Raw genomic sequence first — 27,494 nt, forward strand, 5'->3', positions numbered from 1 at the left:
GCTGGCAAGTTATGAATGCCTTCTGTACAAAGGACCTCCCCCCCTCCATAAAAGCTTGCAAGGTGCCTTGGATCAGTCACTAGAGCGCTCTTGGCCAAATAAACCTTTGGCACAGGCAAATGCTCTCAGCATTTGTACCCAGGCGGATAGCAGTAACTCGCTTCATAACTCCTTTGTGCAAAAGGCGATTGCAAGAAAGAAGAGAGAAAGGAAGAGATGCTTAAGAGCCAGAAAGAAAGAGACCTCATTCATTGTGATCTGGAATTCAAGTGGATCCTCCAACCATAATCAGCTATCAAGAAATAATACAGGAAATTGGACTCCCCTCCCCCCAAAGCTAGGGTTGATCCTTGATATATGACTGACTCAGTAATGTCACTGAGTCGCGTGTCCTTGTGATACAACCTGCATTGTAGATTTATGGTGGATGGTTTTGGAGAATGTCCTGCCCTGGAATGGGACAATTTGCCTCAGCCAACTCATCACGGCCAACTCACCAAAGGACAACTCGCCACGACCAACTCATCATGGGACAACTCAACAATTCAGTTGAATTATTTGAAATAATTTTAAAAGTTATTTTAATGTTTTGAAATTAATGTAACCCTTGTCCTGCAGTAAGTTGTCCCACGATGAGTTGGCTATGGCGAGCTGTCACAGACCCATCCTGCCTTCCACAAATCCTTTTCCATGTAAAAAACAGATTCTAGCATTGACTTCTGTAATACAGCAACCTTTCAATAATGTTGGGCTGCAAAGCCTAGAAGGCTACATAATGCTGAGTCTCAATCCCCAGAGGCATGGAAGAGGCCAAGGTGGTGATGTGGAACAGGCCATCAAAACATCTCCCTTTCCCATCTCGAGTTTTGTGTTTCAGGTAGAGATAGCAACCTCTTCTACTAACCCCTTCATCGTGAAGATGATCATAAACCTATAATCTCTCTTGCAAGTTATGAGGCTGCAGCTGTGTGCTTTAAGCGGCCAAAGCTCTGTAAAGTGTTTAGACAGCTCAAAAACAAGAACAGGGCAAGGTGTGTGTGTGGTGTGTGTGTGTGACTTCAGTCAATGTGAATGATTATGGAACAAACTGGGTGTTTGCTGCATACAAGCCTGCAGCTTCTTTCTGGCTGAGAACTGATCACGCGGGACACCTACATAGGATGAGCCGCTCGAAGCGTGTCGGTGATCTGCAGTGCATCATATCGCTTTTAAGCATGCAATTGTTAAGAGCAGGGCTCTTCTTTCAAATTGTTTTGGAAACATGATAAATTGGCAGAAGCTACGGCTGTAGATGGAGGAGATTTTACAGAGAGAATGAGCAGCCAGTCTGAGTAGCATTTTGCCACACAATGCTATAATGAGGTGCAACAGGTCTACAGACTTCAATCACACACTCACACCCCAGCACTATATAGAACTATATCATATATATATATATATATATATATATATATATATATATATATATATATATATATATATATATATATATATATATATATATGTATATATATATATATATATAATGTACACAGACACACCCATGCGCGCACACACAATTTTCATATCTGAACAAACTATAATAACCATATTATAGTTAATAATACCATTCCTTAGGAATCTTCTTTGCCCACCCTTTAGTGGCATGCTTCAGAGGCACAAAACAAGAGAGCATTTGGCACAGTGTGCATGTGAAGACACACACCTACACAAATCACACCACAGACAAAAGTGCAAACACTGAACACCCAGCCAACAGCTGGAGGATGGTGTTAAACCACGGAGCTCCGGAAGAAGACACAGGATTGCTTGCTTTCAGGTTTCTTATAGTCAAAGGTGGCCAACCTGTGCAGGCAGTTCCCATCATTCCTGCCAGGTTGAGGTTGATGCAACTCCACTGAACCTCTTGAAGGCCACAAGATCTCCATCCCTGAGTCAGCTGAAGGATGCCACTAGTACAGCTGCTAAAGTGACCAACACCTCATTTGTACGACCATTGTTTTATGGGAACTGAAAACAGGTCTCCCCAAATTATAGCAAGACAAGTCTTCCAAATGCTATTCCACGGGGCAGAATCTATTGCCTGATGATGCCAACAAAAGTTCCTAGATCCAGATTCAAATCCAATATGCCAAGATCCCAAAAGCACTGGGTCCAAGGAATTTGGCCTGGTATAAACTTTTGACTGTATCTCGGCTCTGTTCGACGATAGCAACCGCATTGGGAAGCAGCAGCACAGTACTTGGACCAATGATGTGTGATAGCAAAATGCAGAGGACGACAATTTTCAGTTGAAAGATAATCTCATGAGACATCAGTATGAGAGAGAAGTTTCAGACATGCTTGAAAGTAGAGTTCCTACTCAGGAATGGCACATCCCCTTCAGAAATAGAGGGGTTTATATTATTGGCCAGATGAGAGATTTCATTCTGTATCTCTGAGGGCTAAAAGCTTCTCACTGGGTCCTCTCTAGATGTGTTGCATCACAATTCCAATTATTTCCAGCCAGCGCTGGCTGGGAATAGTGGACGTTGCCACACAACAGTTCTGGAGAGCAACAGCTTGGCAAAAGTAGCCTAAACCCCTCACAACATGTTTGGAAGTTGCAAGATAGAGATATAGACCATTTTGATAGATCTCAGAAATGGAGCTTTTCTCTCCATGCATGGTGGCTTTGGATGGTTCCCTAGTGTAGCTTCTCTCCATGCGTGACTAAGACAACAATCCACAAAATGGGTTGATATCTGAAACTCCCTTTCTGCAGCAAGACTTCATGACAAATCCAGCCCAAGTGGAATAGCCATAGAGGACCTGTGCTATGAATTTCAACACCTGGTCACCACAAGCTTTGAATCCGCAGGCAGAGAAAAATTTCCGTTGTTTACTTGATACAGCCACAGTAGGCGAGAAGCCAATGCCAACATGATACAACAAAATGTTCACACCAGCCATCTCAAATGGCACCTTGTAGATGTGTTGCAATTACGAATCTCAGTTCTGGGACCGGCAGCTCCAAGATCTAGATTGGGGCAACTTGGGGCCTTTATGAATATCAATTCTGAGAGTTCCTTAGTGGATTAATCGCGAGGGTCTGGTGTTTCACCATAAAAGGGGAAAATTTGAAAAGGTCTCGAGCCCGAAGGCAAGAACACTTGGCAGATGACATTTTTGTGGTCATCGTAAAACTTGCCAGAACAATTGCAGTTCCTGGACAGGTATCCATTTTAATGATCTCAGCTACGAGGAGCAGGGAATGTTCTTTGCAAATGATTTTACTTTTTGAAATTATATCAGAAAAAAGGCATGGGAAGGAGCAAGGAGGTTTGACGTGTATTTCTTCACTTGCTCGCCGCTGCGTTCCATTCCCTGCTCTTTGTCTGGACAGAGAAAGCTGCTAACACAAGGAATGGTGTGTGTGTGTGTGTGTGTGTGTGTGTGAGAGAGAGAGAGAGAGAGAGAGAGAGAGAGAGAGAGAGAGGGAGGGAGGGAGAGAGAGAGAGACAGAGAGAGAGAGAGAGAGAGACAGAGAGAGAGAGAGAGAGAGAGAGACAGAGAGAGAGAGAGAGAGACAGAGAGACAGAGAGAGAGAGAGAGAGAGAGAGAGAGAGAGACAGAGAGACAGAGAGACAGAGAGAGACAGAGACAGAGAGACAGAGAGAGAGAGAGAGACAGAGACAGAGAGACAGAGAGAGAGAGAGAGAGAGAGAGAGAGAGAGAGAGAGAGAGAGAGAGAGAGAGAGAGCGCTGAGTCTCTGTGTGGGTTTCTGTGTGTTGTATTTAGGGATTTCTAACAGTTGCTCTTCTTCATTTACGTTCACCCTGTGCATGTTCTCTTCAGGTGAATTGTGGACCCCTACCCTCTTGCTGTTGCCTTAAAGTGCACTATGTCAAATCCCAAACCAGCTGGCTGTATCTTTAAGAGACTCGTGGCACCTTATATTAACTTCCCCCATCCCAAGTGCTTTTCAGAGAGGCAGACTCCAACATCCCAAACACCCCAATCTGGCGCCGCTATGGCTGGGAGAACTGCTCAACTCGAAATCCTCACATCTTGCGACCACGCAGGACTCTGAAGGCTGCCTTTAGGGCTCATGGATTTCTCATGGCCTATATTTTCAGAGCTACGTAGCTCAGGACACCCATGAATCGAGGCGCCTCAAGCTGCGTGGGGGTCAAGACAGGGAGGAGTTCCGTTTCTCCATGGCTGACTGTGATTTGCAAAGATGCCATGCTCCCAGGAATGCAAATCCCTTTTCATTTGGGCATTTTTCCCTCGAGGAACAAAGGCATCTGCCTTGGCTTTGCCCCTTGTGCTTTTAGAAGCAGCTGAAGTCGTATTCCACTTGTCTCCTTGCTGCCATGCAAGCAGGGGAACGTAACTCAATTAAGCTGCCCTTCACACCGGAGTATCTGCGACACTGCTCTCTCCGTGGGTGACTGTCCTTGAGGCACTGATACAGCAGCTTCTGTGGGCCAAAGGCTCAACCAAGTGCAGAAACTCTTCTGTGCAAAGCTAACAACATTGTGTCCCTGCTTCTATCCGTTGGCTTCATGCAGTCAGGAGAGCCTGCAAATGCTGAATAGGCAAAGGAGGTTTTACACAGCAGGAAATGAGTACCGGGCAATCATCAGTTCTCTTGCAGATGGTAGTCCTTTGATAACAGAAGCATGTGCTTTTTCTTGCTGCCGTGAAGGAGGAAAAGATTATTTCTGGAAAGAAAATAAGGCAAGATGCTTGCTGGAAGGGACAGACAGACAACAGGGAGAAACCAAGATGGTGCTCCGGATGATAGACGTTGGGTCCTCAATCGGTCTTTCCTAACTTGGCAATTAGCTCATCACAGATCTTGGTCAGCTCTTCAATTTCCTGGTTCTGCAAAAATAAATGAAAATGGATAAATAAAAGCCCAGAAGTGAAGTACTGATTACCTACAACCTTCTCTGATGATGCAAATTAGAATTATCCCCATAATGCATGACATCCAGTCCAACCCATTCTCCTTGATCTTAGTTCTCCTCCACGTACAAAATGCAACCAGATTGTACATGTCCCACATTTAGCACTATTATACGGGGTGGGAGTGTGCTCAAAGCTCAGAACTAGTTCTGCAACCTGCTTCCTGCCATCACTATTGAATGAGATAGAAAGAAGTAACTTGTAAGATAAAAATCTGTGAAGGTCCAGTCTCCATCTTTGAGAATTGCGGGGAGGGGTAAGGGAGGGGGGGTTGGTCTAATTTGCAATTTGTTTCTGGAACTCAGTGTTCAATTTGAATTGACATAGCTGTGCAGATGAGAATAATCTGGTATTTTGAAATTCAAATTTCATTTCTGTTTGATAAAATATTTGATTTAAAGCCTTCATTTGGGTAGACGGTTGTGTGACTTCTGCAGCCTAGTCCAGGGGTAGGCAAGCTTGGCTCTTTTATGACTCGTGGACTTCAACTCCCAGAATTCCTGAGCCAGCATGGGAATTCTGGGAGTTGAAGTCCACGAGTCATAAAAGACCCCTGGCCTAGGCCCATGAATATGATCTTTTAAAATACTCACTTTTCTACAGTTACTAAATTATGCCCCGATGTACATTGACTGCATTTGAAAGAGAGGCTGGGTTGCTCTGTACAGTTTGTTCTCAACTTACATCCACAATTGACACCCCCCCACACACACACCAATTTATGTTGCCAAGTGAAACATTTGTGATGTGAGTTTTGCCCCCATTTTATGACCTTCCTTGCCACAGTTGTTAATGGGAATCACTGCAGTTCTTAAATTAGAAACATGGTTTGTTGAGGCAATCTGGCTTCTCCGTTGACTTTGCCTGTCAGAAGTTTGCAAGAGCTGATCACGTGATTCTGGGACGCTACAACCGTCATAAGTGAATTATTACCCCCCGTAGATAGGGCTCGCAACTTGGGAGTCCTCCTAGATTCACGGCTCACCTTGGAAGATCACATGGTGGCTGTGACTAGGGGGGCTTTCGCCCAGGTTCGCCTGGTGCACCAGTTGCGGCCCTATCTAAGCCGGGATGATCTATGCACGGTCACTCACGCGCTCGTGACCTCTCGCCTAGACTACTGCAACGCTCTCTACATGGGGCTTCCCTTGAGGACCACCCGGAGGCTCCAACTGGTACAGAATGCAGCCGCGAGAGTTGTGTTGGGAGTCTCCCGATACTCCCATGTCACACCTCTGCTCCGTGAGCTGCATTGGTTACCAGTTGTCTTCCGGGTGAGATTCAAGGTGCTAGTAATGGTGTTTAAAGCCCTACATGGCAGGGGTCCGGAGTACCTTAGGGAACACCTGCTGCCGGCGTCTACTTCCCTCCGCCCTGTGCGTTCCCACAGAGAGGGCCTCCTCAGGGTGCCACCGGTCAGAGAATGCCGACTGGTGGCCCCCAGGGGGAGATCCTTCTCTGTGGGCGCCCCGGAGCTATGGAACCAGTTACCGGTTGAGCTCCGGATGGTGCCCGATCTTCGCTCCTTTCGCAAGCCGGCCTGGCCTGAGGGGGGATTGGTGGGGTTTTTTACTATTTTTATTGGGGGTTTTTTACCATGTATTAACTGTATTTTTACCATGTATTAACTGTATTTTTAATCGGGCATGTATTTAATTATCTTTTATTTTTTGTAAATTTCTGTGTTTTATTCTTGCCCTGTACACCGCCCTGAGTCCTTCGGGAGAAGGGCGGTATAGAAATATTAATAAATTAAATTAAATTAAATAAGTATGAACCAGTTGCCAAATATCTGAATTTCAATCACGGGACCATTGGGAGGCTGCAACAGCGGCAAGCATCCAAAAAGGTCACAAATCACTTTTTTTTCAGTGCTGTAACTTTGGATGGTGACTAAATGAACCATTATTAAGTTGAGGACTACCTGTATTTATTCATGTGACACACTAAAACAGGAAGTGTAGACAAAAAAGACACAGCAACCCAGCAGTGACTCAGAAACTAAAGCAGCTCTCATCTAAAGTTTGTGATGAACGCAACTGCATTCCTTCGTAAGTGAGCTACAGGGCAAGAGTTTTTTAAGCTTTAAGTAAATAATGACAACCTGAGCCTCCATGGGTCACTGTTTCAGAGATCTTTCCTTAGATAAATAGAGAAACTGACTGAGCAAGGATGGGCAAAAAAGCAGGAATTCTAATTCTGATTCAGCAGGAGCAACTTTTGATTTCCTGCTGGCTTCCCCATTGAATTTTCTCATGGTAATTCGGCAGGGAGCCCTGGAAATCTTTCGAGCTTTTAATTTGTTTGATGGACACAATAATACACAGGCACCCCACCAGCTAATAACAACAAGAAAAAAAACTTGAGTGATTCAACCCCGTAGGTGTGTCTTGAGGTGGTATTCAGTCACATCAAGGCTGAACATTCTGAAATGCAATGGTCATTGTTTTCACCCAATTCCAGGAGAAACGTGGAGTAAACTTTAGACACATCTTCACCAGCAGGGAAAGCAAGTGAAGTTTAGAAAGAGATGATAGGAGATGCTGGAGAATCACCTTCTGCTGGAGGGTCCTTTCAAGAGACTCGACCCTCATTTGTTCTTTGCGAAGTCCGGCATGGAGAGCTGCACTCTCAGCTCTGGCCTTAGTACGCACCTGAGCAATCTCTTCATTGGCTCTGGAATAAAGGGGAGGGGCCACAGGAATAAAAAAAGAGGAAGAGGGAGAGAGAGGGAGAGAGAGAGGATGGGTGTGAAAAGAAAAATGCTGTAATTTGTTGAATAAAGCAGTCTCTTCTTACTCAACTGCTTTGAAACTCATCAAATTTGGTACTCAGTGCATTGTGACATGAAAATTTTCTCCCAGTACTCATCGTTTGTTTTGTGAACATGTTGGTGTTGGTTACCTTGTGACTCACTACATCATTCCTTATCAGAATAATTTGTTTGGTACTCATCATTTTTGGTACTCATCCTGCCTCCAAGAACCAATTAACGACATGTACCGAGGTACCACTGTACAGGTAATCTTCTTTGGCAAACTTTTGAAGTTACAACGGTGTTGAAAATAACTGACTTACAACTTGTCCTTGTACTCATGACTGTTGCACAAGCATTTTCACAGTCAAGTGACCAAAATTTCGGCACTTGGCAATCAGCATGGACTTACAACAACTGCAGCATCCTGGGGTCACATAATCAACCTTTAGGACCTTCCCGGCTGGCTCCTGACAAGTAAGTCAATGGGGGAAAGTCAGGTTCATTTAACGAACGCAGCACAAAAGGTTGTAAAATTGGGTGTGACTCCTTTAAGGATGACATTACTTAGCCACAGAAGTTCTGGCCTCAGTCGTGATCATAAGACAAGGATTACTTGTATCCCATTCTCAGTTCACATGTAAGATCAAACCACTGGCCTTTTCTTCTTTTGCGTCATGTGAGAGGAGCAGTTGTGTTGTGTTGAGTAGGAAAGCATCCAAGCCTGAAACTTCCCCAGCTCCTTTTTTTGTATGAGGCATTCTGTTATGGGTAGTCTTCAACTTACGACCACAAATTTCTGTTGCAAAGTGAGACAGTTCAGTGAGTTTTGCCCCTTTCACGACCTTTCTTGCTGTAGTTGTTAAGTGAATCACTTCAGTTGCTAAGTTAGTAACCTGGTTGTTAAGTGAATCAGGCTTCCCCATTGACTTTGCTTGCCAAAAGGGGATCACATGACCCTCTGGGACACTGCAACTGTCATAGATATGAGCCAGTAGCCAAGCATTCAAATTGTGAGCACATGATCGCAGGGATGCTGCAGTGATCGTAAATGAGGAAAACAGTCATAAGTCCTTTTTTTCCAGCGCTGTTGCAACTTTGAATGGTCACTAAGGAAACCATTGTAAGTCGAGGACTACCTGTATGGATTGGCACGAAGCAGGGAAAGTGCCATTATTGGCCTTACTTGTCTAACTTCTCCTCTGCGTGGATTTTCAAGGCCTGGTAGCGCTGCTCCTCTTGCTTGACGCGATTGAGATAATCCTGAGCGCACTTCTTCAAAGCCTCTTCATTCTAGAAGAAAAAGGAAAGCTCGGCTTGACTAGGAACCATCGCTCAGAAACCACAATGCTTCGATTCACCCACTGCAAAAAGCCCAACAAGTTACATTTTGGAGTTGGGGCAGAATTCCAGCCTGCCTCTCGCAAATTCTAATTGAGGACCCTTAACCAATGATTCAGGAAACAGAAAATGGGATCTTATAAAGAGAGATGTTTCCTTCCAGACCTATAGCCATTCTTCCTTAAGGTTGGAGGGACATTAGAAGTCCTTGCTATATCAACCAGGTGATGGGCAATGAGAAGCAACAAAACTTTTATCTGTTAGAAGAGTCAATATGAGATAAGATAGAACAGACAGGCTCAGTTCACACATGAATCCATGAGTTACCAAAATGTGGTCCCAATGAATAAACCAAGTTGGTTTCATCCACAGAATGTGTTATTCCAAAATAAATCACACCGTTGCTTATTCCAGGTAGCAACAGTGTGATTTATTTTGGAATAACACATTCTGTGGATGAAACCAACTTGGTTTATTCTTCGTTGCTTATTCCAGGTAGCAACGGTGTGATTGTTGGGGGCAATTAAGCTGACTTTGTAATAATGCCTCTTGGGGTGTGTGTGAAAGCCCTAATAAGCAGGCATATACATAGAATGAAGGCTACTGCTAAGCTTGTAAGCCGCCCTGAGTCTTCGGAGAAGGGCGGGATATTCTTCTAAAAGGTAGAAATTCTGCGGTTGAGTTGCTTCTCATTGCCCATCACCTGGTTGATAAAGCAGAAGACGTAACCAAGCAAAACCAAAGTTTTAGGACCAAGCCACAATTCCTCTCCATCAAGTGCAGTAGTTAGAATGCAGTATTGCATGCTAACTCTGCCAACAGCCAGGAGTTCGCTCCTGACTGGCTCAAGGTTGACTCAACCTTCCATGAGGTAAAATGAGGACCCAGAGGGCAATATGCTGACTCTGTAAACTGCTTAGAGAGAGCTGTAAAGCTCTATGAAGCAGTATATAAGTCTAGGTGCTGTTGCTATCAAGAAGATGGAAGCAACTTGAAAACTCTAGAGAACAGCATTTATATGGGCAGCCTCCAGAAGACATACAGGGCCAGGATAAAACAGAAAGAAGACTGGTACAAAACCCATATTTAATCTCCTGCAATTAAAATATAGTTCAAATTCAATTAAATTCATCAACAGTACCTAACATGAGTACTCCCCATGTGTTGTGATTCAGCGTCAGCCTGTGATACCGGCAGCTGAGTCTGATGATTCTGAAGAGGAGGAGGAGGAGGGGTTTGGAGAGCCTTTGGTATCAGAGGGAGGCTCTGATGCACTGCAGGACTCTCAGCCTGGCCCCTCCCGTCATGCTCCTCCTCAGACTCAGCTGTGTGAGCACGAGGTATTGGACATAGATGATTCACAGCTGGATCTATTCAGGGACGCTAGGAGCCGGAGGCAATCCAGCAGAGCAGAACAGAGGAAGGCAAGGAGGCAACTCAGTGAGAGGAGGAGAAAGCAATGAGTCCCATGCCTTGGGACTGCTGATAAAAGGGGAAGGTGTGGGAGGTGCTGGTTGCTGAAGGCAACCGTTTGAAGATCTTCTGCTAGAGTCCTGGTCTGTTGTTCCTGTTTAACTCTTGTTTGAACTTTTGGTTTAACTCTTGTTTGAACTTTTGATTTCTTTGTAAATAAATTTGGTTGGGTTTTTCCAGCCTGTTGACTATAAAAAGGGGTTGTCCCTGACATTCAAACAGGGCCGGTCGTAGGCTGGAACAGAACACCATGTTTCGGTCACATCAAAAACAATATTTTGGCTGGGGGTGTAGATTTCCAGTGTTGCAACCAATACACTGGGAGCCCTTAAATTGTGCATCCCTGGCCTTCAGTGAAGGAAAGCCCATAGAGAAAAAAAAAGAGAGAATTTTCCAAATAAAGAAAGGACCTTCTTGAAACCTTCCAGGATTCCCTTCAGATTCTCATATCTCCTGAATAGGTTGGACAGAGATCTCTCCACCGAATTCAGGTCAGACAAGGCTTGTTCCTTCTCCATTGTCAGCTGCTGGAGACCCTTCTGGGATGCCATGTTAGTTCTCTGCTCGTCCTCTGTGAAATCAAAGGCAAAGGGGAATGATAGCGCTGCTTCAACAGGCCTTTAGCTAAGAGACATCAAGTAGACCAGAAAAGAACAATCAGCTTCAGGAGGCGCTTTCCTTTATGGGTTGCAGGGAACGTTATGCCACTAGAGTGAGCGGAATCAATGTTTTTAGATGTATTTTCCTATCGAGAGCTTTTTTAAGAGGCAAAGTATCTGTTTAAAGCTAGCCTTCCAAACGTGGGTATTCTCCAGATGTGTGGACTTCAGCGACCCGTTTCTATATCTACTTGGCCACTGTTGCGAATTCTGGAAGGGGAAATCCACCACATCTGGTGGCTATGCTGGCAAAAAGAAGGATTTTACCCATCAAACCACCCTAAAAAAAACTCCTCCCTTTTTACAACCATCTAATCCAGAGGTCCCCAACCTTTAGGGCACCAGGGCCCGGTTCTGTGGAGAGAGGTTTTTCCGTGGACCAAAGGCGGCGTGGTTTTGTTTGCTGCCTGCATCTCGCGGATAGGACTTTGCTTGTTTGTGTGGACCGGTTGCTGGCATGCTGCGGCCCAGTACTGGTCCATGGACCGTGGGTTGGGGAGCCCTGCTCCAATCCCTTAATTCAAGGTAGATCAAGGGAGTGGGTGGAGCTGAGTGTTTACTGGCCCGGTGCTCTTCCTGACACCATGTGGAGTTTGCAGCACATATTTTTTCCTTTGTGCCCTAAGAGAAAAATATCTGGCACTAGCTAGAATTGAACTCTCGACTTTCCAAGTGGGAGTCAAACATTTTCAATACCAGGCCACCATGATGCTCAACCGATCAATCCACCCTCAAAACAGGGGAAAAGAAAAATCAGCTTGCTTGTTCAAAGAAATTCAGATTCTAAGGAATGCAGTTGGTGCCTCCAGCCTTTGCAAGAATTAAGTAGCGGTTTTGTCCATTAACACAAACACACACAAACATATCACAGGGAGAAAAGGATACAAAATATTCAGCCCCATCCATTCAGAGGAGGTGCAAAGGGGATGCTGGAGGCATAGGCTGCTGATCCGCAAGCTAGGAATTTCTTTCACTTCAATTCCACAATCTGAGTGGAACATATAAAGAGTGGCGGATAAAGATAAGTTTTAACCGAGTTCCAAACTACAGGATCTCCTTGGACTCTATGTTTAGTACTTCACCTGTATTACAAGTAAGAGATTGACAGAGCAGATGATATGTCTTCTGTTGCAAATATGAGCAAGCCAAGTACTGAAAAGCTAGTAATATGCAGTCTGAGTCATGCACAAGTCATAGGCAAGGTTCTTAAATTATACCTAAAGGGGGAAAAAAACCCTCTATCTTTGATTGGTGCAGATTTCTCCACCCCATCATTTCCTACTCTTAGCTCTGTCTCCTAATTTGTAGCCCACTTACAGAATCTACTTACAAGCAAGGCATCACAAGTATAAACAGTCTCTCTCCATTTTCTGCACATTATGAAAATTAGAGAAGAAACTTTACAACAGGGGTGTCAAACTCACAACGTTGTGTGATGTGTCACAACGTATCGTGACCTTTTTTTTGCCATGGCTGGTAATGGGATAGGAGCAGTTTCGCCATGACGCACGCATCCAGCCTGCGGGCTGGCGGTTTGACATCTCTGCTCTGCAAGCACAAGAAGAAGCTCTAAAACAATTATTGGGCTGAAAGTTTGCAGGCATGAACCTGATCATGCTGGCCTCCTTATTTGTTCCTTCCACTAATTTTCAGGTGAATGTCTGGCATTTGGCAGTTGCTTACCTATCATCTGTGCAATTGTCTTCTCATATTCAGCCACAATCTTCCTAAAGAGGAAAGAGAAGTAAAGATATGTGTAATGGAAATGTCATTAATTTTCTCTTCCTCCTATAAAACCCGAATGCATTGGACATGCTGTTCTTTCCAGCAATTTTTCCCCCCAGTATATTCCTACTTAGGCAAGTTACTTCACCCTGGTGCTAGATGACTGGACATGCCAGTTCAGAATACTAGACATTTTGACCCAGCATATCTGGAAAGCCACCAGATTGGAGAAGGAATGTCAAATATCACTTTTTGGTGTCTTTTCCTTGCAAATAGCTTCCATAATCAAATGTATGTAAAGGTACTTAAGGATTATTAAAAGGGCACCTGCTTCACTATCAATTGGTTTGGTTTTCAAATCAAGATGTCAAAGCAGGCTGGAATATTTGGTGGATTTGATTCACTTACTGTATTTGTCTAATTTTGTACCACTTCCTTTCAAAAGAAAAGTGCATGCTTCTTCAGTTTGCTCCTTGTAGGAATCTTGTTAGGGAGGCCACACTGACTGCCCAGGCTCTCCCAATAAAATTTGGTCTCCCTATCTTCTCTCTTAGTGGCCAATCCAGGATTTTCAAAAGTTATGCTTGGAGGTTAGACTAAGAGCTCCCCAGTTAGTTCTGTGACTGAGCAACTTAAAAATCTATCCCAGCCTTCCTCAATCTGACAAGCTATCCAAATATGGTGGGTTTTTAGTTCCGATCATCCTTCAGAATGCTCCATTTTCACTACCCCAATCAACACTCAGATTGAAGATCTTCAGCTGAAGATCTTACTCCTTGCTTCACTGTCTTTATATTTATCCATGCAGAAAACAGCCTCAATGTCTTGAATTCATAGTATGTTATCCTGAAGAGTCAGTATTTTTGTTCTCAGATTATAAGAACCAGTCAAAGCCATGGCAGCCTTTAAATTGTGGTTAAGGTAACTGATTGCAATCGTAGGAGATGACCAGGCTGAGCCCGAGAACGGGGTCAAACGTATCATACGTTTGGTGTCTCTTTGCTCCCATAGAGACCAAAGTCCATCTCCTTCCTTGAAGTCTGTTGACTCTTATCTGGTGGCAATTCACCTTGACAGTTAGTAGTTCAGATTCTTGTGTATACGTAGCATGTAATAAACTTGTAGTACTTTTGAACTTGGTCCTAGCTCCTGAATTCTAGCACCTGAAAACAATTGACTATATTGCAAATTCCTTAATATGATGAATAGTCTCTATTAACTCGGTCAATAAATGAGTCTTCCAATCTATACGAGGTTTCCATAATGATCTATGGCTGCGCACTTGTAAACAATGTGAAACTGGATGGAATTAGCATGGTTGAGTTCTTTTTACCTCATTTCCAAAACTTCCTGTCGACTTCCTTCATATTTCCTCTTCCATTCATTGGCTTCAATTTCCTTAGAGATAATCTAAGAACATGAATACAAAATGCAGCTATTAGTTTTGAGAAGGCAGCCCTCTCGCCTCTGAAAGAAATGTGGCAAAGCTATCGGGGGGAGGAGGAGATACCACATTATGCTGCAGTGATGCATAGTGGTAGTTCAGCTCTGTCACCTGCAAATACATCTGTGGATTCTGTCTGATGTTTAGTTGGACATAAAGAGATTCATTCTTTGCTAAAATGCCGGGCTACCCATTTTTATCTTTCCAGAAGATCTAGATATGATGTATTGTAAGTAATGGGTAGACCTGCTTAGGGAAGGTCTGCCAGATGATGAGATGTTCCTTCTGGTTACAAGAAGACTTTTCTTAATTAAAAGTATCAGCGCACTATAAGTCATCCCAGCTAAAACTAGAAGGTACCGTATATACTTGAGTATAAGCCGAATTTTTCAGCCCACTTTTTGGGCTGAAAAATTCCACTTCGGCTTATACTCCAGTCAACAAAAAAAACTTACCGAGGACTTGTGCGCGGCCGAGGCTTTGGTGCTTCCGGGATCGCCCGCACCTCTCCCAAGCCACCGCCGTCCGAGACCTGCCGAAGTTTGGGGAGGTTTGGGGAGGTGCGCGCGCACCTCCCCAAACTCCGCGCCTTGCCTGCCTGCTTCTTTCCGCAGCGGAAAGAAGCAGGCAGGCAGGGCGCGGAGGAACGGAGACTTGCCGACGTTTGGGGAGGTTTGGGCGCCTCCCCAAACCTCGGCAGGTCTCCGTTCCTCCGCGCAGACCTGCCGACGTTTGGGGAGGTTTGGGCGCCTCCCCAAACCTCCCCAAACGTCGGCAGGTCTCCGTTCCTCCTGCCGACCTTTGGGGAGGTTTGGGCGCCTCCCCAAACCTCCCCAAACCTCGGCAGGTCTCCGTTCCTCCTGCCGACCTTTGGGGAGGTTTGGGCGCCTCCCCAAACCTCGGCAGGTCTCCGTTCCTCCTGCCGACCTTTGGGGAGGTTTGGGCGCCTCCCCAAACCTCGGCAGGTCTCCGTTCCTCCTGCCGACCTTTGGGGAGGTTTGGGCGCCTCCCCAAACCTCGGCAGGTCTCCGTTCCTCCTGCCGACCTTTGGGGAGGTTTGGGCGCCTCCCCAAACCTCCCCAGGTCTCCGTTCCTCCTGCCGACCTTTGGGGAGGTTTGGGCGCCTCCCCAAACCTCGGCAGGTCTCCGTTCCTCCTGCCGACCTTTGGGGAGGTTTGGGCGCCTCCCCAAACCTCGGCAGGTCTCCGTTCCTGTTTGGGGAGGTTTGGGCGCCTCCCCAAACCTCCCCAAACCTCGGCAGGTCTCCGTTCCTCCGCGCAGACCTGCCGACCTTTGGGGAGGTTTGGGCGCCTCCCCAAACGTCCCCAAACCTCGGCAGGTCTCCGTTCCTGTTTGGGGAGGTTTGGGCGCCTCCCCAAACCTCCCCAAACCTCGGCAGGTCTCCGTTCCTCCGCGCAGACCTGCCGACCTTTGGGGAGGTTTGGGCGCCTCCCCAAACCTCGGCAGGTCTCCGTTCCTGTTTGGGGAGGTTTGGGCGCCTCCCCAAACCTCGGCAGGTCTCCGTTCCTCCGCGCAGACCTGCCGACCTTTGGGGAGGTTTGGGCGCCTCCCCAAACGTCCCCAAACCTCGGCAGGTCTCCGTTCCTGTTTGGGGAGGTTTGGGCGCCTCCCCAAACCTCCCCAAACCTCGGCAGGTCTCCGTTCCTCCGCGCAGACCTGCCGACCTTTGGGGAGGTTTGGGCGCCTCCCCAAACGTCCCCAAACCTCGGCAGGTCTCCGTTCCTGTTTGGGGAGGTTTGGGCGCCTCCCCAAACCTCCCCAAACCTCGGCAGGTCTCCGTTCCTCCGCGCAGACCTGCCGACCTTTGGGGAGGTTTGGGCGCCTCCCCAAACGTCCCCAAACCTCGGCAGGTCTCCGTTCCTGTTTGGGGAGGTTTGGGCGCCTCCCCAAACCTCCCCAAACCTCGGCAGGTCTCCGTTCCTCCGCGCAGACCTGCCGACCTTTGGGGAGGTTTGGGCGCCTCCCCAAACGTCCCCAAACCTCGGCAGGTCTCCGTTCCTGTTTGGGGAGGTTTGGGCGCCTCCCCAAACCTCCCCAAACCTCGGCAGGTCTCCGTTCCTCCGCGCAGACCTGCCGACCTTTGGGGAGGTTTGGGCGCCTCCCCAAACGTCCCCAAACCTCGGCAGGTCTCCGTTCCTGTTTGGGGAGGTTTGGGCGCCTCCCCAAACGTCCCCAAACCTCGGCAGGTCTCCGTTCCTCCGCGCAGACCTGCCGACCTTTGGGGAGGTTTGGGCGCCTCCCCAAACCTCCCCAAACCTCGGCAGGTCTCCGTTCTTCCTGCCGACCTTTGGGGAGGTTTGGGCGCCTCCCCAAACCTCCCCAAACGTCGGCAGGTCTGCGCGGAGGAACGGAGACCTGCCGAGGTTTGGGGAGGTTTGGGGAGGCGCCCAAACCTCCCCAAACAGGAACGGAGACCTGCCGAGGTTTGGGGACGTTTGGGGAGGCGCCCAAACCTCCCCAAAGGTCGGCAGGTCTGCGCGGAGGAACGGAGACCTGCTGAGGTTTGGGGAGGTTTGGGGAGGCGCCCAAACCTCCCCAAACAGGAACGGAGACCTGCCGAGGTTTGGGGACGTTTGGGGAGGCGCCCAAACCTCCCCAAAGGTCGGCAGGTCTGCGCGGAGGAACGGAGACCTGCCGAGGTTTGGGGAGGTTTGGGGAGGCGCCCAAACCTCCCCAAACAGGAACGGAGACCTGCCGAGGTTTGGGGACGTTTGGGGAGGCGCCCAAACCTCCCCAAAGGTCGGCAGGTCTGCGCGGAGGAACGGAGACCTGCCGAGGTTTGGGGAGGTTTGGGGAGGCGCCCAAACCTCCCCAAACAGGAACGGAGACCTGCCGAGGTTTGGGGACGTTTGGGGAGGCGCCCAAACCTCCCCAAAGGTCGGCAGGTCTGCGCGGAGGAACGGAGACCTGCCGAGGTTTGGGGAGGTTTGGGGAGGCGCCCAAACCTCCCCAAACAGGAACGGAGACCTGCCGAGGTTTGGGGACGTTTGGGGAGGCGCCCAAACCTCCCCAAAGGTCGGCAGGTCTGCGCGGAGGAACGGAGACCTGCCGAGGTTTGGGGAGGTTTGGGGAGGCGCCCAAACCTCCCCAAACAGGAACGGAGACCTGCCGAGGTTTGGGGAGGTTTGGGGAGGCGCCCAAACCTCCCCAAACGTCGGCAGGTCTGCGCGGAGGAACGGAGACCTGCCGAGGTTTGGGGAGGTTTGGGGAGGCGCCCAAACCTCCCCAAACAGGAACGGAGACCTGCCGAGGTTTGGGGACGTTTGGGGAGGCGCCCAAACCTCCCCAAAGGTCGGCAGGTCTGCGCGGAGGAACGGAGACCTGCCGAGGTTTGGGGAGGCGCCCAAACCTCCCCAAAGGTCGGCAGGAGGAACGGAGACTTGCCGAGGTTTGGGGAGGTTTGGGGAGGCGCCCAAACCTCCCCAAAGGTCGGCAGGAGGAACGGAGACCTGCCGAGGTTTGGGGAGGTTTGGGGAGGCGCCCAAACCTCCCCAAAGGTCGGCAGGAGGAACGGAGACCTGCCGACGTTTGGGGAGGTTTGGGGAGGCGCCCAAACCTCCCCAAAGGTCGGCAGGAGGAACGGAGACCTGCCGACGAGCCGCGGCCACACAGGGTATTCCTGTGTATTCAGGCTTGCAGAACGGCGGATCGGCTTATACTCGAGTCAATAACTTTTTCCAGTTTTGGGGGGTGAAATTGGGGGTCTCGGCTTATACTCGAGTCGGCTTATACTCAAGTATATACGGTAACTGATAGGCCCAGGCTCCATTATTATCAAACTGCTAATAGTTTTCATATCTTTGGCTAATTTTGACATCAGCCTTCAGTCCTCAAGGATAGAACTGAATTTTGGTCCCAGTTCTAAGGAGGACTTCTCCCCAAATAAAGAAACAGGCAGATAGAAAATCCTAATTCTATAGGGCAAGGTAGGGCAGGAAGTCAAGTTTCTAGAATAGTTGTAAGAAGTATGATCTCCCCCAATCCTACAGAATTCTGACAATATTCCAAAAAAACATTTGTCAGCTCAACAATTCAAAAACTATGGATGACTTGCTAATCCAAAGAGATTCTGTTCTGAGCCATATATACCCCAATTCCAGTCCTAGGGCTGCATGCAATTCTCTCCCGCCTTTGATACTGTAGGAGAAGGAATAGCAGAGACAGTGTGAGGTCAAGAGAGGAATCATCCTAGAATCATTGCATTCTCACAAGCGATCCAGGTCCAGCACTGATTTAGTGCTGACAGTTGACTAGATTCTTACGTATAAGCATGAGCAATAAATCAGCTTAACCGGAACTCAATATGTGGTCCCGATTCTTCACGCCTGAGAGATACCCTTCAAAAAGCTGAGGCATTAAAGTCACCAGGAATAATTAACAGTATTTAGTGAGCTGGTTGAAATTGATTTGGTTAAACCAGGGGTAGGCAACCTCGGCTCTTTTATGATTCATGGACTTCAACTCCCAGAATTCGACTCAGGAATTCTGGGAGTTGAAGTCCATGAGTCATAAAAGAGCCGAGGTTGCCTACCCCTGGGTTAAACCCATCTCCATTGTTGTCCCAACCTGCAATTAAAGGCCACCTGTGATTTTAAGTTTAAGTTTAAGTTTTATTGAATTTTTATACCGCCCTTCTCCCGAAGGACTCAGGGCGGTGCACAGGGCATATAAATAGAAATACAAAAGTTAAAAAAAGAATTAAATTATTGCCCAAATTAAAACAATCAAAATATAAAAACATTAAAACCCTAACATTTTGTGGGCAGTGAAGCAAAGCAAGGATGCTGTCCATTCATAGATGCAACCCAGTACGTGTGGGATAACCTTCAAAAAAGCTGTGTTAGTCTCTGAAAAATGCAAGAGTTTTTCCTTTTTTAAAAGGGGGCACTTTGCTTGTCCCAATGCCTGTTGATCAAGCACTTCTTGAAAACTTGGCACACTCCCACAGAAGAGCCCCCATATTGCTAACCTCCAGACCACATCCCATCATCAGCCTGTTACCTCTTCTCTGATCAGGGTCAGAACTGCTGTCTTGTCAGATTCACTGAGGCAAATGGCATCCAGGGGGCTTTCAGCCCCTTCTCTCGTGCTGGCTGGTGTACTTCCAGGAGCCTTTTCCATTGGACATAGTTCAGGATTACTCTGTGAGAAGAAAGACTGAATCACAATAGAACACAACCAGCCCTTATCTGAGTTCTACCCAGTTTCTCCTGCCAGACCATCTGTTAAACAGACCTACAAAACTTCCTGTCATAGTGTTTTACTGTAGAGAAGTTAGGAAGCCACAGGAAAGACATCTAGTCACTGTCTTATTGATAATGCAATCACTGCTCAAATTCTTGTGGCTTTTTCTCCCACCTGAGATATGCAATGGGTTAGATGGCCTTTTCTTTTGTGTGTGAGAGACATGATTGCTACCTGTCTCCTCTTTTGATAACAGACAGAGTTACTATCATGTTGTTTTGTGACTCAGGTTCTGCCTGAATTGGTGATGCCCAAACCAAGAGTCCAAACAATAACCTTGAATTCTGGAGTTGGGTTGGTCCAAATTTGCCATTAGGACAACTCTAGCACTCAACATTGATCTATCTATTGGGGTTTTGAAGATGCGAAATGCTATGAAGGGATAGGGATGCTTTTGTAGGAGATGACCGTGCTTGATCCCACTCTTGGGCTCAGCCTGGTCATCTCCTCCAGCTATTTGGATTTATACCTGTATAAACGTCACATAGTTAATTCCAAATTTAGAATTCTGGATCTGAATCTTTGTGTAGGATAACTGGGACTGGGACTTGATAGGACTTGATAGGACTGTCACCCTTTTTGTGAAATGAACGGAATATATCCCTTTAAAAGACCACATCATTTGCAAAAAATAAGATTCTGGTTTTTCAAAAGATTCTCAAATATCACGTAAACTAAACATTACATACCCAACTGACCATTTATGCAGAATACAGAATAACAGAGTTGCATGGGATCTTGGAGATCTTCTAGTCCAACCCCCTGCTTGAGCAGGAGACCCTAACCATTTCAGATAAATGGCTGTCTAATATCCACTTAAAAACCTCCGGTAATGGAGCACCCATAACTGGAGGCAAGCCGCTCTACTGATTAATTGTTCTCATTGATACAATTGACCTTATGTTGCATCTCTCTTTCTGATAAGCTTCCAGCCTTTACTTCTTGTCTTCCTTTGGAGACTAGGCCAACCCCTGCTTCTCTGTGACAGCCTCTCAAATATTAGAAGACAGCTTTATATCATCTAGTCCTGGGGTAGGCAACCTCGGCTCTTTTATGACTCATGGACTTCAACTCCCAGAATTCCTGAGTCAGCTATGCTGACTCAGGAATTCTGGGAGTTGAAGTCCATGAGTCATAAAAGAGCCGAGGTTGCCTACCCCTGATCTAGTCCTTCTCTTCCTTAGATTATTCCCCAGTTCCTGCAACTGCTCGTCCACTAATCGTCTTTGTTGCTCTTCTCTGCACCCTTTCTAAGGTCTCTCATCTCTCAGTCTATTTTGTACTTCTATTTATCTTAAGAACAAACACGCAATCTTTTGTTGGAAACTCTGGGGAAGTGGACTGGGACAAAAGGGATCAGAATAACAGTGAAGTTGCTTGCTATTCAGAGATCAATTTTGTCCCACGCTGCTTTCCATTCCGTTCCAACAGGGCTAGGAATGAATCATCTAAGAATAAGCAAAATCTCTATTCTAATCTAGCTGCAGCACAGTTCAGCTGTCAGCAGAGGTCTCTGCTAAGGTAGGACATCTTAATTCATGTCTCGTTCCAGATTATTATTTCGCAAATGAGAGAGATGAAATGAAAGAACTTTAGTTTAAAACAAACATTTTGGGAATACTGGCTATTAACCCACCCACCCCCGAAAAAATGTTCACATCCTTTGCAAAATCCTGCATTGGTCTTATTATACTATATTTAGTTTTCTTATATAGCAAACTCTCAGTTTTTCAGACCTCGACTTGGCATGCAGCAGATCAAAGTCCCCTGTGATATACAGATAGTTCTCGACTTGCAACAGCTCATTTAATGACTGTTCACAGCTTCAATGGCACTGAAAAATTTTTTTAATTTTTTTTTAATTTTAATCCCATTTATATCCCGCCCTTCTTCGAAGACTCAGGGCGGCTTACAATTTAAGCACAAACCAATGTGCTTAGCAATAGCCTTCATTCTATGTATATGCCTGCTTATTAGGGCTTTCACACACACCCCAAGCGGCATTATTACAAAGTCAGCTTAATTGCCCCCAACAATCTGGGTCCTCATTTTACCTACCTCGGAAGGATGGAAGGCTGAGTCAACCTTGAGCCTGGTGGGATGCGAACCTGCACTAATTGCAGGCAGCTGGGTGTTACTTAAGGAGGCATTAGCCCACTGCTCCACCAAGGCTCCTTGGGACTTATGACCGTTTTTCACATACAGCTGTTGCGGCGTCCCCATGGTCAGGGAATCCAAATTCAGATGCTTGGCAACTGACTTGTATTTATGATGGTTGCAGTGTCGTGGGGTCACGTGGTCACCTTTTGCGACCTTCTGACAAACAGAGTCAATGGGGAAGCCAGATTCACTTAACAACCATGTCACCAACTTAACATGTGTACCGATTCACTTAACAAGGGTGTCAAGAAAGGTTGTAAAATGGGACAAAACTCACTTAACAACTGTCTCACTTAGCAACAGAAATTTTGGGCTCAATTGTGGTCATATGTTGAGAGCTACCTGTATATCATTATTTAAGGACATTATTGCACAACTGACATAATGTGTGACATTTACGTCATCACCATAACATATTTTCATTTAAGGTGAAGGCAGCGATTGAACTACAACGTATTCTGCTGTTCTAGGCAAAGATGAAAATGTAGTAAAAATAGATCCTGGGAAAGGAATTTAGCAGAAAGAGTGGTCCACAATTTTGGACATGAAGGATAAGAACAATACTTGTGCTTACTGAGATCTCACTGGAGTTATTCTTCTCTTCCAATTTGCACAAAGATTCCTTCTCGTAACCTACAGCAAAAGAACATAGGGAGATTACACATTATGACAACAAGGTACTTCCTTGTTCTGTACCAGCCTGCTACCGGCCCTGCAGAAAAGGCAGGGACAACCCCTTTTACAAGAAGGCAAGAGGCTGGAACTAAGCCTACCAAATTTATGGATACAAAAGCAAACAAGACACGAACCAAGAAACAGGAGCTATTCAAGCGGTTGCCTTCAGCAAACCAGCCCTCCCACGCATTCCCCTTTTATACAGTTCAGGGTGTGGCTTCTCTCTGCCTCCTTCCGAGGTGCCCCATTGCCTTCCTCTGTTTACTCCTGATTGACTGCCTCCTGCGTCGGGCGTCCTTGAACAGGGCCAGCTGTGGGTCATCTTCATCCACGCTGTCAGGCTCACACAGCTGGGTCTCTGTCGTGACCAGGTGGGAGGGGCCTGGCTGAGGGCTCTCATCAGCAAGCTCTCCAACCCCCTCAGCAAGCTCTTCAACACCCCCCTCCTCCTCTGTGTCATCCGACCCAACTGCCGAGCCCACAGGCTGACCCTGAATCACAACATTCCTGGTGAAATAACTGGATTTATAAAGAGGCTTACAACGTGCAACTCTATGACACTACTTGAAAGAGAGGAATATGAAAGTCAAGGAGGATTTTCACTGAATGAAGATTGGAATGCTCCAAGTGACAGTCAGTAGAGTTTGGGGCAGACTCTTCTTAAACCAAGAGATGGAGGTAGGGGACCGTAGACAATGATCCCAATTCTGAGACCTAGGGACACCATCCTACAGAAACACCAACGAGGCATACCCAGAAAACCTTCTAAGCACATCATTATCACAACTGATGGGATAGAAAACAGCAGGACACCACTGATTGATGTTTGTGCCTCAAGCAGCAGCGACAACAACAACAATAATAATAATAATAATTCCATGGGAACCTGAATCAAATTTTCTGCAAATTTCAACACGTGTAGAAAAAAAAAAGGAGAGATTGTAAGTGAGCCTCTCCCCCTGAGTGCAATCCTGCCAGACAGTTCCTACAGGAAAAATCACTGTCACGTTGTCCATTCTCCCAGCTGCTCCATTGATCTTTGATGCCCCATCCTGCTGATCTGTCCACAGCAGCTGTTTACTCCCCTTGATTGACAGGAATGCCAGCCTCACCCCAGACAAGCTTGACTGAACAGAGCTGCCCCGCATAACTCCTTTTATTCCTATCAACTGGATAAACACAAGGAATGCAAGGCAGTCTGCCAGGATGCAGCCAAAGAATTCTCCTTTGTTATCTTTGATTTATCTCCTTTTTCAGAAGTCTTTTACTTCCAAGAAAGCTTTGTCCCATACTTTATCTATGGAGATTCTTACTCATCCAGGTCATGGTTTCTCAAAGGTGCTTTTGCAAGAGACAACTGGACATTTGTTTTTCTTTGAAGACCTTTTGCTTCTTGGATGAAGCTTCTTGGACGAAAAGCGAAACATCTTCAAAGAAACACAAGAATGTCCAGTTGCCTCTTGAAAAAGCACCTTTGAGAGACCGAGGCTTTGAACTGAACTGCTGCATTCAGAGCAAAGATATTCCAGTCCAATGCAAAATATTCTCCTCTTCCACGATAGAGGAAAGCCTTGACTTACACCTGTTCATTTCACAAAGGTTCAAAGTTACAACGGCCTTGGGAAAAGGAACCGATGGCATGGACTCACACTTACGACTGTCGTGCCACAACCTTGGTGTCATGGATTCTTTTATCGGAGGTTACCACTCTTCCCCAAATCAGGTCCTGTTGCCCCACTCCCTCTCTTTCTGAGCCCCACTTTGGAAGAACAGTAACTGTTCTACAGGTAGTCCTCATTCATTTAGTGATGGTTCAAAATTACAACCACAGTAAAAAAAAAGTGACTTATGATTGCTTTTCACACTTATGACTGCCGCAACCTCCCTGTGGTTTGCGTGATCAAAGTTCAAACGCTTGGCAGCTGGTTCCTATTTACGACCGTTTGCAGGGTCCCGGGGTCACGTGATCCCCTTTTGCGAACTTTTGACAAGCAAAGTCAATGAGGAAGCCGGATTCACTTAACCACTGTGTGACTAACTTAACAACCGCAGTTGCAGTGATTCGTTTAACAACTGTGGCAAGGAAGGTCGTAATGTGGGGCAAAATTCACTTAACAACGTTTCGTTTAACCACAGAAATGTTGGGCTCAATTGCGGTCGTGAGTCAAGGACCGCCTGTATTTGTCTCGGGCTGCTGCTTCAGCTTCTCAAATGAACACTTTTGTGAGAGTGCACACAACCGGCTCTCAGAACTGCTGCTGTAGCCACCAGCCATCAAACGGCCTGCCCTGCACGGGAAGGAGATGGGACTGCATTCCGCTAAAAGCATGCCTGCTTTTGTGTCAAGCGTAAGGAACCAGAATGACACCGTGAGACCCTCAAGAGTTATTTCTTCACTGCTAGACTTTCTACAACTGACGGCATTCTCTTGGGAACGGTCAGAAAAAGGCTGCTGGGATTTGGGTCGGGGGGGGGAGGCAATCTGAAATCTTGCTGGAGAAGAACTAAATATTAAACTCTCCTTGGCTCATTTTTGAAGTCTCTTTTCTGGGTGGCCAAGGAGATTCTCAATCATCCAGGTCAGAATTGTCCCAAAGGTGCTTTTTCAAGAGGCAGCTGGACTTTAATAATAATAATAATAATATTTGCATTTGTATACCGCCCTTTCCCTGAGGACTCAGGGCGGTTTACAGGGAATTAAAAATCAAAACATACAAAAGTTAAAACCAATTTAAAAAGCATTAAATTCACCCTGTACATTAAAACCCCAGTTAAAATTTACTCCTCAGCCTGGGCCCGAGAGCTCAAAGAGCCAGGTCTTCAGGCCCCGGCGGAATGATCGGAGGTCGGGAGCAGTCCTCAGCTCTACTGGCAGCTGGTTCCAGAGGGCAGGCGCTCCCACTGAGAAGGCCCTATCCCTGGGTGTCACCCGCCGGCAATCTCTCACCGGCGGAACCCTGAGCAGACCCTCCCTGTGGGAGCGCACTGGGCGAAGGGCGTTTGATGCCGGCAGCAGGTGTTCCCTCAAATAAGTGGGTATAAGGTAAAGGTAAAGGTTCCCCCGCACATGCGTGCTAGTCGTTTCCGACTCTAGGGGCCGGTGCTCATCTCCGTTTCAAAGCCAAAGAGCCAGCGCTTGTCCGAGGACGTCTCCGTGGTCATGTGGCCGGCATGACTAGACGCCAAAGGCGCACGGAACGCTGTTACCTTCCCACCGTAGTGGTCCCTATTTTTCTACTTGCATTTTTACGTGCTTTCGAACTGCTAGGTTGGCAGAAGCTGGGACGAGTAACAGGCGCTCACTCTGCTACGCGGCACTCGGGATTCGACCCGCCAAACTGCCGACCTTCTGATCGACAAGCTCAGCGTCCTAACCCAATGAGCCACCGCGTATAGATTCACTAAATTGTTAGATATTGGCATGTGAGCAGGCACACACAGACACACACACACCTGGAAAACCTGCATCAATGATTAATACAGCTGTAAAACCTATAAAAGAGACCCAAAGGTGCTTTTTTCAAGGGTCAACTGGACTTTCTCATTTTTTCCTTTGAAGACGTTTCGCTTTTCATCCGAGAAGCTTCTTCGGCTCGGAGTGGACGGTGGGGAATGGAAGGATTCGCATCATTTGCATTCTTCTTTTTTTGAAAATTTTATTAGTTTTTATAGGGTTGGGAATAGAGTGGGATCAGGGTTAGGGTTGGGGTCAAGGGGAGGTTGGGTTCAAGGTTGGGGTTGGGGCTGGGGTATCCCCCAGGAACATTTTCAATATTTGGCAAACAGGATATTGTCGGGTACATGTATGTAAATAACAATAATAGGTATAATAGTTGATAACAATAATAAATATGATTAATTATCATAGGCAGTGTTAGTTAATCTATTCTTCTTACTAATATATATTCAGAATTACATATCACATTCCTTTCTCTCTAATTCGTTTTTCTAGCCACTGATAAAAATTATTCCATGTTCTGGCGGAAATGGCAAAGATCTCGGCTTACTTGAAAGATCATTCGCAAGAACGTTATATTATGGAGTGGAAAAAATGGATTGATTATATCCAGAACAAATATGGGACTAAAAAGTTTCATTTAGCATTTGAATAAGTCTTCCTTTCTTTTCTATTTTTTCTTTTTTTATATATATAAGTAATATTAATATTGTTTGTAGTTATCCTATGTGAGCTAGAGAGTGATAGATTTAAGAGTTTATTGTTGTTAGCATATGGAGGTTTATGATTGTTCTTTGTTTTTTATACCTTGTACTTAGCTCTGGGAAGTCGGGGGGGGGGAGGGGGGAATGGTGGGGAGGGGTAGGGAGGGATAGGGAGGGGCGGGGGGAGGGGGGGATTGGTAAAGACAAAATGTATTCTAAAACTTTTCAATTAAAAAAAAATTATTCCATGTTCTAAAGCAGGCATGTCAAACTGCCGGCCCGCGGGCCGGATGCATCACAACGAAGCCGCACCCACCCCATTGCCGGCAATGGGGGAAAAGTCACGTGATGTCGCGAGTTTGACACGCCTGTTCTAAAGTAAACTGAATTTTCTTTTTTTGTTTTTCCACCAGCTGTTTGCAAAGAGTATAAATCCTTCCATTCCTTCCAGTCAGAGCTGGAGAATCTTCTTGGATGAGAAACGAAACGTCTTCAAAGAAAAAAGCAAGAAAGTCCAGTTGACTCTTGAAAAAAGCACCTTTGGGTCTTTTTTTTTAGGCTTTACAGCTATATTAATTATTGATGCAGGTTTTCCAGGTGTGTGTTTGTGTGTGTCTGCTCACATGCCAATATCTAACAATTTAGTGAATCTATACCCACTTAAAGGCTTCGGGAATAGACGCATTCAGTGAATCCAGCCTGTACATTTGTTTTATTAAAAAGGCATCCGATGACTCTGAAAGTTTTTCACTCAACAACTGACAGCCCTTCCAGAATACAAGCATTATTGAAATACAGTAGCCTCCCGCAGCATCTGTCCTCCAGATGTGTTGGACAAGAACTTGCAGACTTCCTTGCTGACAGCCAACGACTGTGCTA

General features: G+C 46.4%; 1 protein-coding gene across 1 annotated transcript in view; it reads right to left on the minus strand.

The window, feature by feature from the left end:
- Positions 1–1,539: 1,539 nt before the first annotated feature.
- TACC1 (transforming acidic coiled-coil containing protein 1) overlaps positions 1,540–27,494 on the minus strand; it is a 68,102-nt gene continuing 42,147 nt past the window's right edge. The window contains exons 6-13 of the mRNA XM_081333760.1: positions 22,354–22,412; positions 19,377–19,517; positions 14,244–14,320; positions 12,869–12,912; positions 10,937–11,097; positions 8,899–9,005; positions 7,513–7,633; positions 1,540–4,873 (exon numbers count right to left, since the gene is read on the minus strand). Coding sequence (XP_081189886.1) covers positions 4,805–4,873; positions 7,513–7,633; positions 8,899–9,005; positions 10,937–11,097; positions 12,869–12,912; positions 14,244–14,320; positions 19,377–19,517; positions 22,354–22,412 — 779 coding nt within the window. The 3' untranslated portion in view covers positions 1,540–4,804. The remainder of the gene's footprint in view (positions 4,874–7,512; positions 7,634–8,898; positions 9,006–10,936; positions 11,098–12,868; positions 12,913–14,243; positions 14,321–19,376; positions 19,518–22,353; positions 22,413–27,494) is intronic.

Source organism: Vipera berus (genome assembly GCF_964194415.1).
Source record: "Vipera berus genome assembly, chromosome: 8".
NCBI classification, from domain to species: domain Eukaryota; kingdom Metazoa; phylum Chordata; class Lepidosauria; order Squamata; family Viperidae; genus Vipera; species Vipera berus.